At 52.7% G+C, this 17,726-nt stretch overlaps 1 protein-coding gene across 5 annotated transcripts in view; it reads left to right on the top strand.

Moving 5' to 3' along the window:
• The window catches only part of CAMK2A (calcium/calmodulin dependent protein kinase II alpha), a 70,280-nt gene that overhangs the window by 28,354 nt on the left and 24,200 nt on the right, over positions 1 to 17,726 (top strand). For all 5 annotated transcript variants that reach the window (XM_026454440.1, XM_026454441.1, XM_023226975.2 and 2 more), the window contains 10 exons: positions 4,436 to 4,490; positions 5,223 to 5,288; positions 5,409 to 5,481; positions 8,501 to 8,603; positions 9,989 to 10,072; positions 10,210 to 10,304; positions 11,260 to 11,382; positions 11,761 to 11,844; positions 13,679 to 13,721; positions 16,296 to 16,336. In XM_026454440.1, coding sequence (XP_026310225.1) covers positions 4,436 to 4,490; positions 5,223 to 5,288; positions 5,409 to 5,481; positions 8,501 to 8,603; positions 9,989 to 10,072; positions 10,210 to 10,304; positions 11,260 to 11,382; positions 11,761 to 11,844; positions 13,679 to 13,721; positions 16,296 to 16,336 — 767 coding nt within the window. The remainder of the gene's footprint in view (positions 1 to 4,435; positions 4,491 to 5,222; positions 5,289 to 5,408; positions 5,482 to 8,500; positions 8,604 to 9,988; positions 10,073 to 10,209; positions 10,305 to 11,259; positions 11,383 to 11,760; positions 11,845 to 13,678; positions 13,722 to 16,295; positions 16,337 to 17,726) is intronic.

A 17,726-nucleotide genomic window follows, 5' to 3' on the forward strand; every position in this document is an offset into this window, starting at 1 on the left:
TGAGGGAGACGCCAGAAGGCCACCCCAAGGCACAGGGGACTTGGACTGTGCTAGGGACAACCTGAAAGTTTAGTAGGTGATTTGTGGTGGGGAAGGGAAGCATGGTAGGTCAGTGATGAAGATGACAGTATCTCCATTTATCGAACTCTTCCTAGTGCCAGGTACTGTGCTAAGTCGTTTACAGGAATCATCACATTAATGACCACAACAGTCCAATGGTATTAGCACTACTGTTTGGAAGGGAGGCTCAGAGAGGTTAAGTCATTTGCCCATAGCTACAGAGCTTGTAAGAAGTGGATCTGGGAGACGAACTCAGCAAGTCTGACTCCAGAGCCCTGGGGTTCCTAGTCCTTCTATTTAGCTTCCCAAGTGGATATCACAAATGTGGTGTCAGGGGGACACAAAAATAAGGGAACAAGTTCTTCAACCTCCAAGAAAAAAATGCACTGTTGGAAAATCACAGGCATGCCAGAAGTGCATGAATCAAGCTTCATAAATAAAAAGCTAGGTTACAGATTAGTTTGTTCTATGACAATATTTTAAACAGTCAAAAGTGACAGAATGACTCAATGGGGGCAGACACGTCAGTCACTCCACCGGGAGGCAGGACCGTGATGATAGCCTATGGCCCTTGAATTTTGGGTTCTGGCTGAGTCGTTCCTCAGGCAGCCTCCACTGATGGGAGGGGAGGCTTTGTGTGTGAAAACAGCCCTGAAACAAGAAATTCTGTCTCCTGGCCTCTGAGGTGTGCCTCGACCTCAGGGACTGAAGCCAACTCTAGTGTCATCACGCATGTGGTGCACTGCAAAAGTAGGGGCTGAATTCCAACCAGTGTGCCCCTTACCATCAACACAAAGGCACCATCTGAGTGAGAGTCAGGTCTGGAGAAAACCTCCCTCAATTCTGTCAATTTCCCTGAGACCCGAGGACATTCTCTAAAGGGGCTGAGGCCCCGGGTCAGAGGGTAGATCTGGGACCCCAGTCTTTTTGGGTTCCTTCCAAAGCCTGTTGCCGTGGTTCTAAAAGCCCTTTCTGAGATGATTCTGGCTGTAGCTTGGCTTCTCAGAGCTTCTTACACTCAGGAAAGGGAAGTTAGAGATCATGGCTCACCAGAAAGAATAGGAGAGGGTTCACTTCCCAGAGAGCACGTGGAGGAAGACAGGGAGAGGGAAGAGTCTTTTGCAAAACTTTACCTTGATACACTAACAATACACGTTTATTGCAGATAAATGAGAAGACAAATACTTTTTAAAGTATCTCCAATAACCTCACATCTAGAATTAACATTTAATGATATGTGCTACCATATGATATATGATATATGTGCCTTCTCAAATACTGTATACTTACGTGTATCATCTTAGGTCAGGTTCCCTGGAAGCAGAGCCTGAGTCAGGGATTCAGGTGCTGTTAGCATCCCACACTCCAGCACGTGGGGTTTGGATGCACCAACTTACCAAAGGGGTTCTGGGCAGGGCCCGGGTATAGAATTGCCAGATTCTACACACCAAAAATACAGTTAAATACACATTTATGCTTTTTTTTTGGTTTTGTTTTGAGACGGAGTCTCACCCTGTCACCTAGGCTGGAGTACAGTGGCATGATCCCGACTCACTGCAAGCTCCACCTCCTGGGTTCACGCCATTCTCCTGCCTCAGCCTCCTGAGTAGCTGGGACTACAGGTGCCCGCCACCATGCCCAGCTAATTTTGTTTTGTATTTTTAGTAGAGACAGAGTTTCACTGTGTTAGCCAGGATGGTCTCGATCTCCTGACCTCATGATCCGCCCGCCTCAGCCTCCCAAAGTGCTGGGATTACAGTCGTGAACCACCACGCCTGGCCAATACACATGTACACTTTAAAAATTAAGCCTGTGTTTACTTTGAAATGTACTAAAAATTAAATAAATCAATGGACAGAGGAATGGATAGAAACGTAGTAATGCAAGTATAGGAAAACATTAATAATAGAAACTAGGTAGTAGGCATCTGGGTGTTCACTTAACTGTATGTTTGAATTTTATTTATTTATTTATTTATTTATTTATTTATTTATTTATTTATTTTTTGAGATGGTGCCTTGCTCTGACGCCCAGGCTGGAGTGCAGTGGCGTGATCTCAGCTTACTGCAACCTCCATCTCCCAGGTTCAAGCAATTCTCCTGCCTCAGCCTCCCGAGTAGCTGGGACTACAGGCGTCTGCCACCACACCCAGCTAATTTTTGTATTTTTAATAGAGACAATGTTTTTCCATGTTGGCCACGCTGGTCTCAAACTCCTGACCTCAGGTGATCTGCCTGCCTTGGCCTCCCAAAGTGCTGGGATTACAGGCGTGAGCCACTGCGCCCACCTGAATTTTTTATAATAAAATGTTGAAAGGAATTAAAGCAGAATTACATGTGCCTTTAAGAGTTAAGATTTTGCTTTAGAATATATTTAAAACATCTTTTAGTTATTATTTATAAATATGTGTCATCATTAAAGAATGTTTTAAATTTTCATTTTATATTATTATTATTATTATTATTATTTTGAGACATTCTCACTCTATTACCCAGGCTGGAATGCAGTGGGGCAATCTTGGCTCACTGCAACCTCCGCCTCCTGGGTTCAAACAACCCTCCCACCTTAGCTTCCCAAGTAGCTGGGACGACAAGTGCCTGCCACCATGCCCAACTAATTTTTGTATTGTTTGTAGAGATGTTTCTAGAGGTGTTTCACCATGTTGCCCAGGTTGGTCTTGAACTCCTGAGCTCAAGTGATCCACCCGCCTCGGCCTCCCATAGTGCTGGGATTACAGGGTGAGCCACTGCACCTGGCCTAAATTTTTATTTTTATTTATTTTATCTTATTTTATTTTAGTTTTTATTTTTTTGAGACAGAGTCTTGCTTTGTCGCTCAGGCTGGAGTGCAGTGGCACGATCTCTGCTCACTGCAACCTCCGCCTCCTGGGCTCAAGCAATTCTTCTGCCTCAGCTTCTGGAGTAGCTGGGATTATAAGTGTGCGCCACCACGCCCAGCTAATTTTTGTATTGTATTTTTAGTAGAGACGGCGTTTCACCATGTTGCCCAGGCAGGTCTCAAACTCCTGACCTCAGGTGATCCACCTGCTTCGGCCTCCCAAAGTGCTGGGATTACAGGTGTGAGCCACTGCTCCCAGCCTAAATTTTCATTTTAATCTGTGCCCCTTCCCTCTCCATCTCTGGAGCCCATCCACCTCTCCCTACAGGCACCAGCTCTGGGGTATCTGATGCCTGCCTCTCTCCAAACTTCATGTGCAATTATGAGAGCCATAAACAATTCAGGGGACTCAATGTTGAGTCAGAAATATATGCACCTGGCAAACATTCAGATGGCACTAGGATTCATAGTGAAAAGTGAGTCTCCTCTCATGACCCAACTCCCCCAATTCCCCTCCCCAGAGGCGCCCCAGTGCCTGCTTCTCTGTATTCTTCCAGAGAGACGTATGCCATATATAAACTTAAATACATCCTTTAAAAAAGTACTACGCATACTGTTTTGCACTTGGCTTTTTCACCAAGCAACATAATTTGGAGATGACTCTGAACGAGTAGATACATAACTGCCGCATTATTTTAGCAGCTGTGCCATTTTCCATTGTGCGGATGAATCGTCATTCACCGAGCCAGCACGCCCCTGCATGGACATTTTTAGGCTGTGGTGCGGGGAAGGATGTGAGCCCTGTCTTGTGAGAACTTGCTCTTGACTGACAGGATGTGGTCCCAGAGTCAGCTCCAGGACTCAGGCCCTTCCTTCTAATAGCTCAGGGGTGCATGCTGGGAGCCCTGGGCTCCTGGGAGCTTTGCCTCTGTTCTGGGTAAATGGGGTGTGAAGAGATGACAGCTCCTCAGCATGCCAGAACACAGGGACCCTGTCACTCCTGCCTCTGGCCTCCATGCTCCATTATCTCCTCAGACTTGGGAGCAGAGCAGGATATTAGCTCAGGCAGCACTGAGTGAGCACCAACTGCATGCCTCCTGGAACTCTCATAACAAGCCTGCAAGTCCAGGGGTTTCATTTTCATTGTCCAGACAAGGAAAGAGAGGCTCAGAAAGGCCTAGCAACTTGCCAGAAGTCACACGGCTAGTAAGTGGCAGAGATCGGAGCCACAGGCTTTCCATGACTTAGGCCTGCCCAGCAACTAAACAGGGTTTCGGAGAGGGGAGGGCGCTAAACTCTGACCTAAACAGGCATTTTTCGTGTTTAAGCTCAGCTCCCTTTCAGTAATGCCCAAGGTCTATTTGGACTCAATGCAGTGAGCCCTTGTTCAACGGCACTTGTCAAAGCACCTGGCACCTGGTGTGTACTCAGTGACTGGGAGCGTGGGGTGTTGGATATACAGGGGAGGGGAGAGAGGGAGGGCGGGCCTGGGCAGCAGTGTGTCCCACTGTAACCAACTGCCTCGCACCGCCCACAGTCCGACTCCATGACAGCATCTCAGAGGAGGGACACCACTACCTGATCTTCGACCTGTGAGTTTGGCCCCGCCCTGGGATGTGCCAAGGATGTCGGGGCAGCCTAATCAGGGATGGCCTCACTGGACCTCTTGGGCTGAATTCCCTCTTGTGGTCCAGAGTTTCCCCAAATGTGGTGGGCCTGCCACCCAAGCAGTGCAAGCTGACTTTCCTAAAACACCAACAAACACTTTTAGCTTTCATCCCATATTTATTTTTGCTTCTCTTCTATTTGTGGCCAGTGATGCTGGTTTTCCATTTTCAGTGGCAATATAAAGTTTCCTTCTGGAATATGTTTAATTTTTTTTTTTGAAGAGTGTTGATTCAAAGAGAAGCAATAATGAAATGTTAGGCCACAGTAGTTCCTGGTATGGCAATGAAAATTAGTGATGGGGCCAGTCTCATCGATAAAAAATAGCCCTTGAGATATTAATCATGGGGGAGGCCATAGGCTTCCTAACGAGCCTAGTGATGTGCTCTGAGTGTCCCTAACCTCCAGACTCCAACCTGGGTTAGGTGGGGAAGAAGGGCCAGGGATGGAGGAGGAGAGAGGACTGGAGTCAATGGAAGGGTGCTCTGGAAGACTGGAAGGGGATTGCAGCAGGGGACACCCCAGTGACCCTAGGGCCCCCCTTTTGTGGCTGAGGTCCTGAGGTCCCTGGTCCCCATCCTTAGCTTCCTGGAGACTCCTCCAGATGAGGCAGCACCTGTTGCCTCTATCGGAGGGTGATTCCGTGCCTGTCTCCCCAGGGTCACTGGTGGGGAATTGTTTGAAGATATCGTGGCCCGGGAGTATTACAGTGAGGCGGATGCCAGGTGAGTATCAGCTACTGCCTGGCAATGGCACCTGGGGACAGGGCACTCTTGCCTGCTGTCAGCTTCCCAGGGGAGGCCTGTGCTCACATCACCGTGACCCCTTCCTCTCTCTCTCCCTAGTCACTGTATCCAGCAGATCCTGGAGGCTGTGCTGCACTGCCACCAGATGGGGGTGGTGCACCGGGACCTGAAGGTGAGCAACCCAGCGTGGGTGTGGCTCACCCTGGGAGCCCCTCTCTCCTCTGCACGTCCCTACTCCTGCAGAGCCGGACATGATCAAAATCCCTTTAATTTCTCTGTGTTAGACTGGAAGGTGGGGTGGGTGAGATTATTTTTGCTACTGTTCAGATGAGGAAACTGAGCTCAGGAAGGTAGAGCATCTGTGTTTGGCCCCCTGCTCTTCCAACTCCCAGCCCACGTGCTTTGTGCCAGGATGGGTGAGCCACAGTTACACTGTCTTTATTGGCTATAGTGGGTGGGGAAGAAGGCAGGCTGGGTCCAAATCTCAACCAGGCCACCTTCTAGCCATGCAGCCTTTAGTAGCATGACCTTCCTGAACCTCAGATTCTTTACAATGGGGGTTGCCATAGCAACCTCTGCAAAGGGTTGGTGAGGATGTGAAATGAGATAGCACAGGGCCTGGTATACAGATGCATTATTAGTCTTGTTCCTGCATCTCTGGCAGGCCAGGGGAGAAGAAAACCCAGACTCTAGTCCCGTGCAGTTCTCCTTCCTTTTACCTGAAGGAGGTTGCAGAGTCTAGGACTGGCACCAGCTGCACGGCCTTGCCCCTTCAGCAGGGACTTCATGGATGTCCGCTACTGAGCCTCATGGTAGTTCATATTGTCTCCATTTTGCAGAGCAGGAAACTAAGGCCTAAAGAGTTCAAGCAATTTGCCCAAGAACATGCAGTTCAATTGTCCTGAGCTAGGGTGGGGGATCTCTGGCCTTCTAACCCCAGATCCTGTGACCTTGGGAGTCTGGTGCCAAAAGACCACTCTATCCAGCTCCTGCTTTCTCAGCAACCCCTTCTAGGGTGACCCTGCCAGAGGTCCATCAAACCTCTGCTTTTTGTTCTTCAGTGACGGCAAGCTCACTTCCCATGGGGTAGCCCCTTGCACCACTGGGGGATGCTGTTCCCTGCTGGAGAGGCTTTGCCCTGAACCTCAGTTCTCAGTTTAGAACCACACAGAGACCAAACCTCCAGCTTGGAAGAGCCCTAGAGGGACTCCAGCAGCTTTGTTGTAGCTGCTAAGTCCTCTGCAGGGTGTACCCACCCCTGCCACAGTCCCCCTGGAATGTGATTTCCAGGCCATCCTCATCCTGGGCACCCTCCCTGGGCATGCTTCCACTGGTCTGGGTCCCTCTTTGGGGCACAGTGCTCTGAAGAGAGCCCCTGCCCGTCTCTGACTGTCTTGGGCAGGCCATGGCTTCTCTCCCGAGCCCTAGGCAAGCTCCCTGTGGCTCAGTCTAGATGAGACGAGTGTGCATTCGAAGAGGGTCTCCAGCCAGACTGCAGGGCAGCTCTCCCAGAGGGCCTGTTCCCATTATAGCTGCAGCCCCTGCACTGGAGGAGGAAGGAGGAGAGGCAGCCCAAATTTAGGCCACTCTGGATACAATAATTAGTGACACATTCATCAAATCAGGGCAGGACAGCTACCGAGACCCAGGACATGTTAGGAACATTGTCCCCAAAGGACAAAGGAGGCCTTTGAGCCAGGCGGAGGGAGCTATATTTGTTTGGGTCCAGCCTAGCTTTAGACAGGGAAAGGTCAGAGGTGGGGCCCTTCAGAAGTCCCACTGGGAAGGGGATCAGAGGAGGACTCAAAACCAACAGTCTTCAGAGACTCTGAGCCCCTCCGCAAGCAGAAAATAGGAGTACTAACATTTACCAAACACTTACCGCAGGCCACAGCGAAGTGCTTACACAGATTATCTCAGTTAATCCATGCACCACCTCATAAGGTAGGCATTTTTCTCAGAGGAAACTAAAGCTCAGAGAAGTGAAATAATTTGTCCACATGTCATGGCATAGAGGTGGGCAGCACTGGGATAAGAAACTGGGACTATCTAAATCAGCCCACACTGTTAGCGCCCCCTCCATCCTGAGTCCCACGGTGAAGGGACCAGCAGGAAGTGGAGGAATTCTGGAGGCTGAGCCAGTGCTAAGTGGCAGCCTCCATGCCCCAGAGGCCAGGTGTGGGAACTTCCCAAGTCAGCCGCTGCCCCCATGTATAAGCCTTATCATCTTTCAGCCTAGAGCAGTTAAGTTAGAGTCAGACTTTGCCTCGATTCTGGCTCTATCCCTTCCCAGCTGCGTGATCTTGGCCAAGTCACATAACCTCTCTGAGCTTCAGTTTTCTCATCTTCGTATACGTGACAAATACTGATTAAGTGCCCGCTGTGTGGCCCCCCAACCTAGGTGCTGGTGATACAGTGGTGAGCAGGACAGATAAGGAACTCACATTCCCCAGGGCTGACAGATGATGAACAAGCACATAGACAGATGGGGAAAATCATTGCAAATAGTGATGAGATCTATGAAGGTAACAACAGGAGCAAAGACAGAGGATGCCTGAGGCCTTCCCCTGTAGATAGAGTAACCGTGGAGGGCCTCCTCCATGGGGTGACATGAGACTGAGGGCTGGACAAAGCAGAGGGGCCAGCCTTGTGAAGCTTGGGGGAAAAAATTAGAGGAGGAAAACAGGGAGCACAAAGGCCCTGAGGTGGAAACAAGATGGACTGTTTCACGGGGCGTAAGAAGGCCACTGTGGAAAATGTAGGTAATAATACCTACCCGAAAGGGTCATTGAGATGATACATAAGGCGATGCACGCAGAACATTTAACCAGAGGCTGGCATATAGTAGGGGCACAATCAATGCTGCTGCTGCTACTGCTTTCTTATTGAGGTGGTGACAGTACTACCCCGCTCTCACCTCAGCCCGGCCCCAGACCCTGAAGTGGGGAGGGAGGAGTGGCCGATGGAGAAAGAGCCTTTCTGTTGTAGCGGATGGACGTCTTGCCATAGGGTAGTCCCCTCTCGTGGACTGAGACTCAGGAACCCGAGGCGGGGCTGGAGATGAGACCAGGGGCCCCGGAGGGCCGGGCTGTTCTTCCTGTGAGCCCAGGCCCCAGAGGTGAGGCTCTGAATCTGCTGACTGTCTCTTGGCGCTTTCCTCCCCTTCCTCCCTCTTCTCTGGTCCTGACAAGCCTGAGAATCTGTTGCTGGCCTCCAAGCTCAAGGGTGCCGCAGTGAAGCTGGCAGACTTTGGCCTGGCCATAGAGGTGGAGGGGGAGCAGCAGGCATGGTTTGGTAAGTGGGGTGGGCTGGCAGGAGTGTTGGGGGTCAGCACCCATTTGTGTTGACACATCAGCCTCTGGGAACCCCCTGCCTGAGTGGGTATGGCTGGAGATGCTGTTGGGCCAGCCGGGGCTGGTAGAGCAGAGGCCCTGCCCCACCTAGCCTCTGAGCCAGTGGGCAGCACCCATCTGTGTCCCTGGGGCCCAGGCATGGGAACCTACAGGCTTCCACAGGGCTCCCTGGGGCCCCCTCTCTCCTTTCCTGTCACTCCCCTCTGCCATCTCTCCTCCCCAAAGGGCTCCCTGTGGTTGAAGGCCTTAGGGAAGTTTCCACAGAGCTGCCCTAATAGTCTAGGTGCTTAAGATTATTATCCTGATTTTAAAGATGAGGAAAAAAGCGGCAGGAAACTTGCAGAAGGTCAAGAAAGTTTAAAAGGGATAGACCAGGACTTAAACTCAGACGATCCAGCCTGCTTTGTGATTTTGGTATAACTGGGCCTCTTTCAGCTACCTGGGAGTACTTTTTAGTGGGCAATATTGAGACGTGGTTAAGAACCAGAGTTCTGGGTTCAAATCCAGACTGTGCTACTTATAAGGTATGTGACTTTGGCTAAGTCACTTCACCTCTCTGTGCCTTCATTCCTCATCTGTAAAATGGGGATAATAATTGTATGTTCCTCAGGAGTCGTGTCAGGATTAAATGTGACCAGGCGTATGACGAGCTCAGCCCAATGCTTAGCATATACACTCAGTAACTTGTAACTATTCTTAAAATTACTTGTTAGAATACCTTGGGTGTCCATTATTTCAATTGACCCTCTCAACAACACTGGGAGGCACTTAAGGTAGAAATCTCTAATCCTTCATTTGACAGATGAGGAAATAAGGACTAGAAGATAAAGAGACTTACCCAAGGGGCAAAGTCAGTTAGGACAGGCCTCCCGACGTCCCATGACCAACTTCAACAAGGGGGTGCAGAGTGGGCCAGGGTTTGGCTCTCAGCCTGGGGCTGACATGGCAGGTGCATTTCATCTAGAAGCCACCAGCAATGGATCGCTAGTGGCTCCTGGAAGAGTGGTGCTGAGAAGCTTATGATCCTGAGTCAGGACCCAGTAGGAAGAAGCTCTGTGACTGATTACCACTGGCTCTGAAGTAGGAAGTGGTGACAGGTGTGCTAGGTAGTTGTCGGTCTGATCTAGAGGCTTTGCTGGCTTATTAGGCTTATGTCTTGGGCCGACTGGGGTTGCACAGTACAAGCCCAAGTGCACCTGAGGGACAGGGGCTGTTTTCCCCAGCTCCAGAACAACCCTCATCCCCTCTTCCAGCAGGATCTTGCTCCAGGGTACTTACGAGACAACCTCTGTGTATGTGTCTGCCTGTCTGTGTGTCTGGGAGCAGGGTTTGCAGGGACTCCTGGATACCTCTCCCCAGAAGTGCTGCGGAAGGACCCATACGGGAAGCCTGTGGACCTGTGGGCTTGTGGTGAGTTCATCCTAAGGCCCTTTAGTGCCCCTGGCTGCACCCTGGCCTCTGGGGCCCCCTCTCTCCTTTCCCATCACTCCCCTCCCCCTATGTCTCCCCACCGCGGGCTGAAGGTTCTCTGGTCCTCCTCTCTCCAGGGGTCATCCTGTACATCCTGCTGGTTGGGTACCCCCCATTCTGGGATGAGGACCAGCACCGCCTGTACCAGCAGATCAAAGCTGGCGCCTATGATGTGAGTGTCGCTCCTCTCTTTAGCCCCCATCATCCTCTGGTGCCCTTCCAATGAAAGCCAGCGCCAAGCCACTCTCTAGTTCTGGTGCAGGGATGAACCCCAGGGGAGCATGAAGACTGACCAGGGCCAGGTGGTTACCATGCTGTACCTAATGATTGGAGATTTATCCTGTGGGGCCCCAGAAGGCAAGAAGCAGCACCAAAATGGAGTGAGGAGTGGGGGAGAGGCAGCCTCCCAAGCCAGGGTTTCTCTCTTTCTCTCTCATATATACAAATAATAATAGCTAACAATTCTATAGCACTCTTCTGAATGTTTTACACATATTATTATGTTTAATCCTCACACCAATCTATGCCATAGGTACTGTTACTATTCCCATTTTACATATAGAGAAGCTGAGCTACAGAGAGGTCAAGTAACTGTCCAAATCACATAGCTAAGAAATGGTAGAGGTGGGATTTGAACCTAGGCAGTCTGGCTCTACCATCCATGCTTCTAACTACCAAGCTATATTGCTTTTATGCAGATAGCTATTAAGCTCTGTGCTGTATGTTTTATATTGTATTTAGTTCTCATAACATCTCTAGAGATAGCTCAAGGGGTCCTGTGACTTACCCGGGTGACACAACCCAGGAGGCAGAGCCAGGACTTGAACCCAGGCCTTTTGATTCTGAAGTCTGGGCTAAAGCCACTGGCCGGCTGCTCTCCAAATAAGGCACAGTCTCAGAATGATGGATTGACGGAGGCCTCCTTTCCCTCCGCTGTGTTCTGATTGGTACGGGGCCAGGGGGCCCTGCCCCTCCCGTGTAGTGAGGAGCCCCAACTCCTCCTGGTGTGGATGTCCGAGTGGATGGGCAGTAGGACCCCTGCCTGCTCCCCTGCCAGTCAGGGGCTGGGGGATCGCAGGGGTGGCCTGGGGCAGGCTGGGCAAACCTGGCCTCTCTGCCCCTTCCAGTTCCCATCACCAGAATGGGACACCGTCACCCCGGAAGCCAAGGATCTGATCAATAAGATGCTGACCATTAACCCATCCAAACGCATCACAGCTGCCGAAGCCCTTAAGCATCCCTGGATCTCGGTGAGCCTCCCTCAGCAGGACCTCTCCCAGGAGCCCCTCCAGACCTCATGGTCCAGGCCCCTACAGAGTTCTGGCCCTGCCCCTGGCCCATGGGGCCGAGAGGGCTTAATCCAAGAGACTGCCCCTGCAGTGGTTCTCAGGGGTAATGTGGAAACGAGGAGTGAATATTCTGGGTTGGCATACAACTGACTGTGCTACTGGCATTGTATGTCTGGTGCCAGGATGCTAAACACCCTGAAACATCGCCTAGAGCAATGAATTGTTCTCCCCAAGATGTCAACCACACCTCCATTAAGACGCCCAGCTGAGTGGTATCCTTGGGTGGGCCTGTCTTCCAGCCTGCCTTCCCCTCACAGCCCTCTCCCCTACTTCCTCCAGCACCGCTCCACCGTGGCATCCTGCATGCACAGACAGGAGACCGTGGACTGCCTGAAGAAGTTCAATGCCAGGAGGAAACTGAAGGTAACAGGTCCTCACCCTCCACAGTCCCGGCCATGGGACTAACTCTGCCTGGGTCTCCACAGAGGCCAGGAGACTCGCTCACTAGTTCTTTCTTTCACTGATTCAATAAGCATTTATTGAACACCTGCTGCATGCTGGACAGCAGGCTGGGCTTAGGGAGTGAGCGGTAAGTGACTGAGCCCTTGCTCTAGTGGAGAGGAAAGACAAGTTCCTGGGGCGTTACGGGGCAGTGGTGAGTGCTGTGCCTGGGTAAGCCTCAAGGTGGTGGGAGAACGCAGCAGGACAATGGTATTCTGGGTCTGGAGCTAGGGGCGTTTAAGCTGAGACCTTGGAGGAAAAGCAGGTATTAGCCAAGTTAGAGTCAGAATGGGAACGTGTGGCCAGTTGCGGTGGCTCACGCCTGTAATCCCAACACTTTGGGAGGCCGAGGTGGACAGATCATCTGAGGTCAGGAGTTCGAGACCAGACTGGCCAATGTGGTGAAACCTCGTCTCTGCTAAAAATACAAAAATTAGCCAGGTATGGTGGTGCATGCCTGTAATCCCAGCTACTCAGGAGGCTGAGGAAGGAGAATCGCTTGAACCTGGGAGGCGGAGGTTGCAGTAAGCGAGATCGTGCCACTGCACTCCAGCCTGGGTAACAGAGCGAGACTCCATCTCGAAAAAAAAAAAAAAAAAAAGAAAGGGAACATGTTCCAGACAGAGGGAACAGCCTGTGCAGAAGTTTGGAAGTACAGCTGACCCCTTAGGGGCACCACAAGTGGTTCAGAGTGGCTGGGGAGAGCTTCGGGGGTGAGACGAGACTGAACGTGAGACCCTCATGGGGGAGGGGCCCCAGTTGCCAAGTATTGTGGAGGAATGACTGAGGCACTCAGATAGTGATCATGGCCCTGATGAAGCTCAGTGGGACCCAGGTGGGCCCAGAGCTTCACATTCTTGCAGGTTCTGTGTGCTCTCAGGGTGGTGACAGCTCCTGGCCTGGCCTTTGCCAGGCACTGAGGGGCCCCTGGCCAGTGGAACGGAGGAGTCATCAGCACACTGGGGATGATGAGGGCAGAGGCGGAGGCCCCAGCTCTTGTGGAACGTCCTTACCTGCTGCTCCCAGGCCTGGAGTGGAGGCTCAGGATGGGGACACAGACCAAGGGGTGGTGGCCAGCATGATGTCAGGAGAACTGAGTCCCATCCCCATCCTGCAGTGGAAGCTGTGTCACAGAGGAAGTCTCAAAATATCAGAATCAGGGATTCTTAACATCATAAGCAGTGGGATTCCGACGGTGTCAAGTCAGGTCTGAATCAGATGGCTCTGGAACCAAAGGGGCCATTGGCCCCCAGCCTGCTTGTTGATGGAAGAGGCTTTCTCCACATTGAGGGTCCTCCTGGGATTCTCTGAGCTCAGGGGACATGGAGGGATGAGCTAGTCCTGGAGCAAGATGCTCTCAGCATGGGGCAGAGGGCTAAGAGGTGGGGACACGAGGTCTACTGTTGTTTCCCAAGCAAGAAAAGTCCATCGTCTTTAGGAGCCTCTGCTGGTAGGTGTCCCTCAAGTTAAGTACATCAGCTTGGGCCAGGCCAAGGGGTCCATTAATATCTGCCCCTAGGGCGGCCTTGTCCTAGGAGCTGTACTGGCTAAAGCCTAGCTCACCCCGACTTCTCCAGGGGCCAAGGGATGGGCTCTGGGCCAGGTTTGGGGTTGGGACAAATGGAGGGGCTGGGCAGAGGCTTTGGCTTCCTCTCTGAATGCAGTACCTGCCTCTCCTTCCCCATGGCCCTCCCGTCTCTCTGTCCCTCCTTCACTCCAGCCTCCTCTCCTACTGCCTTCTTCTTATATCTTGCAGGGAGCCATTCTCACCACGATGCTGGCCACCAGGAACTTCTCTGGTAGGTGGCAGGACCTTGGGGTCCCCAGTAAGCCCTGCACCAGTTCGTTGGGGGCACTGTCCTGTCAGATATTTGGGTGCCCCAGGTCACTGGGCCTGGGAGAGGGAGTTGCAGAGGACTCTGTGACTAAGGGCTTAGCTCATCTGCCCTGGCCTGTGCCCAGAAGTGAAGAGAGGTCAAACGTTAGCAAGCCCAGGGCCCACCAGGACTGGTTAGAGATTTAGTCTGGCTCCCCACTCCTACAGCAGTGCTGGGGTTCTCAGGCCAGACTGCCTAGAGGGGAAGGCTTCCGATTGCAGGGGCCTGAGTTCTAGGTGGGATGGAGCCAGGTCCAGGGAGTAACAATATTGCCCACCATGATTGGAGCCCTGTGCTACGCAGTCCCGTGCTTCCACTCAGGTGGCCTGCATGACAGGGTAGCAGAGGGGATGCTGGGGGTGCCGCCATCCCTATTTTTGGGATGAGGGAGCAGAAGCTCAGGAAGGTGAGCTCTGACTTGTCCCAGGTTGCACGGCTAGAGAGGCAGAACCTGCATTCAGCACAGGTTTGACCAACCCCAGAGCAAGTGCTCTTAACTGGGCTGGGTCACCAGGGAGTCGAGGGCAGGAGCGTCCCAGGCCCTTGGCCAAACGGGGCTGGTTAAGGCAGGGAGTGCCCAATCACCTGAGGCATGTGGCTTCGCAGAGAGAAGGGGAAGGGATTATTGTCAGGGTTTAGCAAGAAGCTCCTCTTGGCACATCAGAGAGAGCTGGGGCCAGTGCCCGCCAGAGGCTTCCTTCTGGGGGAGCGCAGGCCGCTGGCAGGCAGCAGAGCAGATATAGATAGCAGATAGAGTAAAGCTCACCCGAGGGGCCCTCTGACTGGGGCTGGGGCCAGCCGAGAAAGCTGCTGCAGATTTGTGGCCAGCACCACAGCAAGAGGGCCGCTCTGAGAAGGGGGCAACCGACTGCATTGAGTGGGTCCACCTGCCCATGTAACCAGTTGGGAGGAGTGAGACCCAGAGGTGGGCAGATACTAGAACTTCTGACTGGGCTTTTCCCACCTCATGAAACTGCCTTCCCACCCTCTCCCTGGACAAGGATCCTGCCATTCCGTAAACTGAAAGATGAGCTACCTAGACAGTCAGAGTCTTTTTTTAACAACTGAAGCACCCTAGAGAACTCTAGTCCTGAGCTCACAAAATGGCAGCCTGTGAGCTGGATTGAATCTCTTAATATGCTTTGTGGAAGTAGAGGTGTTTTAAAAAATTTTTCAAATGAGTTTCTAACACTTAAAAATTAGGAAATTTCATAGAACACCCCAGATTGCTCTCGTCTCTTGAAAAGTAGATGCTGTGGCCTCACTGGACCCACAATCCTGTGACAGTAGGCTGGAGCTGAGAGGGGCGTCCACCTTGAGGCTCGAGGAGAAAGCACTCCCCCTGCCCCACTGCACATCCTAGTCCAACCCCCCAAAGCCTGTGGCGAATGGACAACCATTCCTGTCAGCTTCGGGATCCAGAGGTGGCCCCTGCCTTGGTTTGCAAGTAGGGAGCTTGGAATGAGAACCTTGACGGGATCATAGGTGGAAATGTGGGGGTAACTGGGAAGGTAACCTGCCATGAGCCCCATGCCTCAGTGCCCCTGAGGCATCAGTGGCTCATGTGACTCTCCTCCTCACTCGCCATCTCAAGGCCACCAGGAGAAGTCCTATCATGGCTACCATTTCCTGAGCATGTGCGGCATATGTGCCAAGTGCTGTGCTAAGGACTTCGCAGATACCTTGTTGCATTTAAGGTATTTGCTTAAGTCTGAAGCAGCCGGATGCCAGTGGGCAGGGCTGGACATTCAGGCCATTTCCTGGCTGATGCCTACTTCCAGGGCTCTGGCCAGGAAGTGAGGAGGGAGGTAAGGGGAAATGACAGCAGGGGAGGCCCCCAGAGAGCTGTTGCTCTGCTTGTCCTGGCCACCCGGGCCATAGCCAGAGCCAGCATGGGGCTCTGGAGTCTGAGGCTGGGGAGGTCTATATGGCCTGAGGAGAGAGGCAGGGGATAGGTGCTTTAGCAGGGTGGGCCCCAGTGGGGGCGTCTGCTTCTTGTCACCCGTAAGACGCAGCCTGCAGCTGTCCAGAGTGAGTAGGCAGGGCTGACACATGACCTCCGCAGCAGCATGGGGCTAAAATTAGAGAGGGCCAGGGCCGGGAGGGCGTGTCCAGCCTGGGGCCAGGCAGCCAGGCCTAGGGTTGGCCACCGCCAGCACGGTGGTGACGGGAATTCAGAGGGAATCCCCGGGCTGAAACAGCAGCCCACAGTCCTGGGACGTGTTGGACACCTCCCTCAACCCATGAAGCCAGAGGGTTACGCTTGAGATTGCTGAGAAGGCGGGGAACCCAGGCCCACCCAGCGGGCGACTGGCAGTCCCTGGGCTGCCAAGGAGGAAGGAGGAGGAAGAGGAGGAGGCCTCCCCCAGGATCGCTGGGCCGGCTCTGCTCCCTGCGGTCCGCCCTCCAGCTGCCTGTGGATGCTGCTCTTCCTCGCCCTGTGGGCCCTGGTGCCCTGCCTGGTGTTGTTAACCCTCTACTTTTTCTCCTCCACAGGAGGGAAGAGTGGGGGAAACAAGAAGAGTGATGGTGTGAAGGTAAGCCCCTCCAGGAGCCTGGCAGGGCTTGGCTCTGGCAGCATTTCTGCCAACAGAGACCGGCTTTCAGGCCTGGAGCAAGACCTGGGCCTTGCTGATGGTGTCCTGGGCAGACGTGGGCCACATTCATGGCCAGGCTGTCTCCAGACCCAAAAGCTGGGCTTCGGTGCCCACCGTCACGCCGTGACTATTGGGGGCAGATGGGAGAAGGGGGACTGGAGGAGGGTGGAAGTGACAGTTGTGCTGGGGCTGGGGCATACGCAAGGAAAGGGGCAGGTCAGAAGGAGATTTCTGTGGTTCTCCAGGGCTGGAGAGCTGGTGTGCAAGAGAGGGTGCAAGGAGATGACAGAAATGGTCATGAGGGGTGACCTCCGTCCTGCCTATGTGTGGGCTGGATCGGGCCCCTGCCCCCCGTACAGCTTAGTCCCACCCAGAAAGCTCGTGGAGGATGGACAGCCATTCCTCCAGGCTTTGGGTTCCAAGGTGCCCCCTCCCGCCAAGGCCTACTGGTGCTGGTTCAGTGCCAGAATCCCCTCCCGGCTCCAAGGGCCTGCCCTGTCCTACCCCTAGAGCCCGAGTTACCCTGCGGTCCCTCCACAACCTGCGGTCCTCCTTCCCGTCTCTTCTCTCTTCTCCCTCTGCTCTCTGGGGCCTGGTCCCCTACTCTCTGCAGTTCCCTCCTCCTCTGCCACTCAATCTTATCCTCTCTTGAGACCCTGCCTTTTTCTGGGCTTAGAGCCCTACCTGGCTAGGGCCCCAGGGCTGGGGTATGCCCAGGACATTGGAAGGTGTGGGATGCTGTTGGAAGGTGTGGGATGCTGTTAGCCAGGTGTGCTGGTGGCTTGATGGCTTTGTTTAAAGAAGCATTTATGGTCTCTGGCCGCTGGTTTTGGTCTGTCAAGGTTGCATGGGAGGGAGTCTGGGCTAGATGTCCGAGGCCAGGATTGGGTCTCCCCTCTGCCCTTAGCCTTCTCCTCCCAGCTTGAGTTTTCCCATAAGTACAATGAGTGGGGTGTGAATTTGATGATCATTTCCAAGATTGCAGCTTTAAAAACAAACAAAAGAGGCAAGAAAATCCTATCTAATTATTCTCCCTTCTCATCTTGGGTGCTAGAGAAATGCATAATTATTTGGTTATTAGTCTAAGACAGTGGTTTTCAAATTGAACTCTTTAGATCCCAAAGGTACTGACTGGGGAGGCACCTCTGGCAGTACATGGAGTGCAGTGGGATGTGGAAGGTGCCAGGTTTACATGGTTCTGGGCTTCTCATACCCACTTCAACCAGAACATGACCATGGTGAAGAGAGCCCTTGGGCTTGCCTGCAGCTAGACCTGGACTGGGTATTTACATTCCCTGAGCCTGTGCTTCTTCACTCATGCGATGAGGTT

The sequence above is a fragment of the Piliocolobus tephrosceles genome, chromosome 4 (genome assembly GCF_002776525.5).
Source record: "Piliocolobus tephrosceles isolate RC106 chromosome 4, ASM277652v3, whole genome shotgun sequence".
Taxonomy (NCBI): domain Eukaryota; kingdom Metazoa; phylum Chordata; class Mammalia; order Primates; family Cercopithecidae; genus Piliocolobus; species Piliocolobus tephrosceles.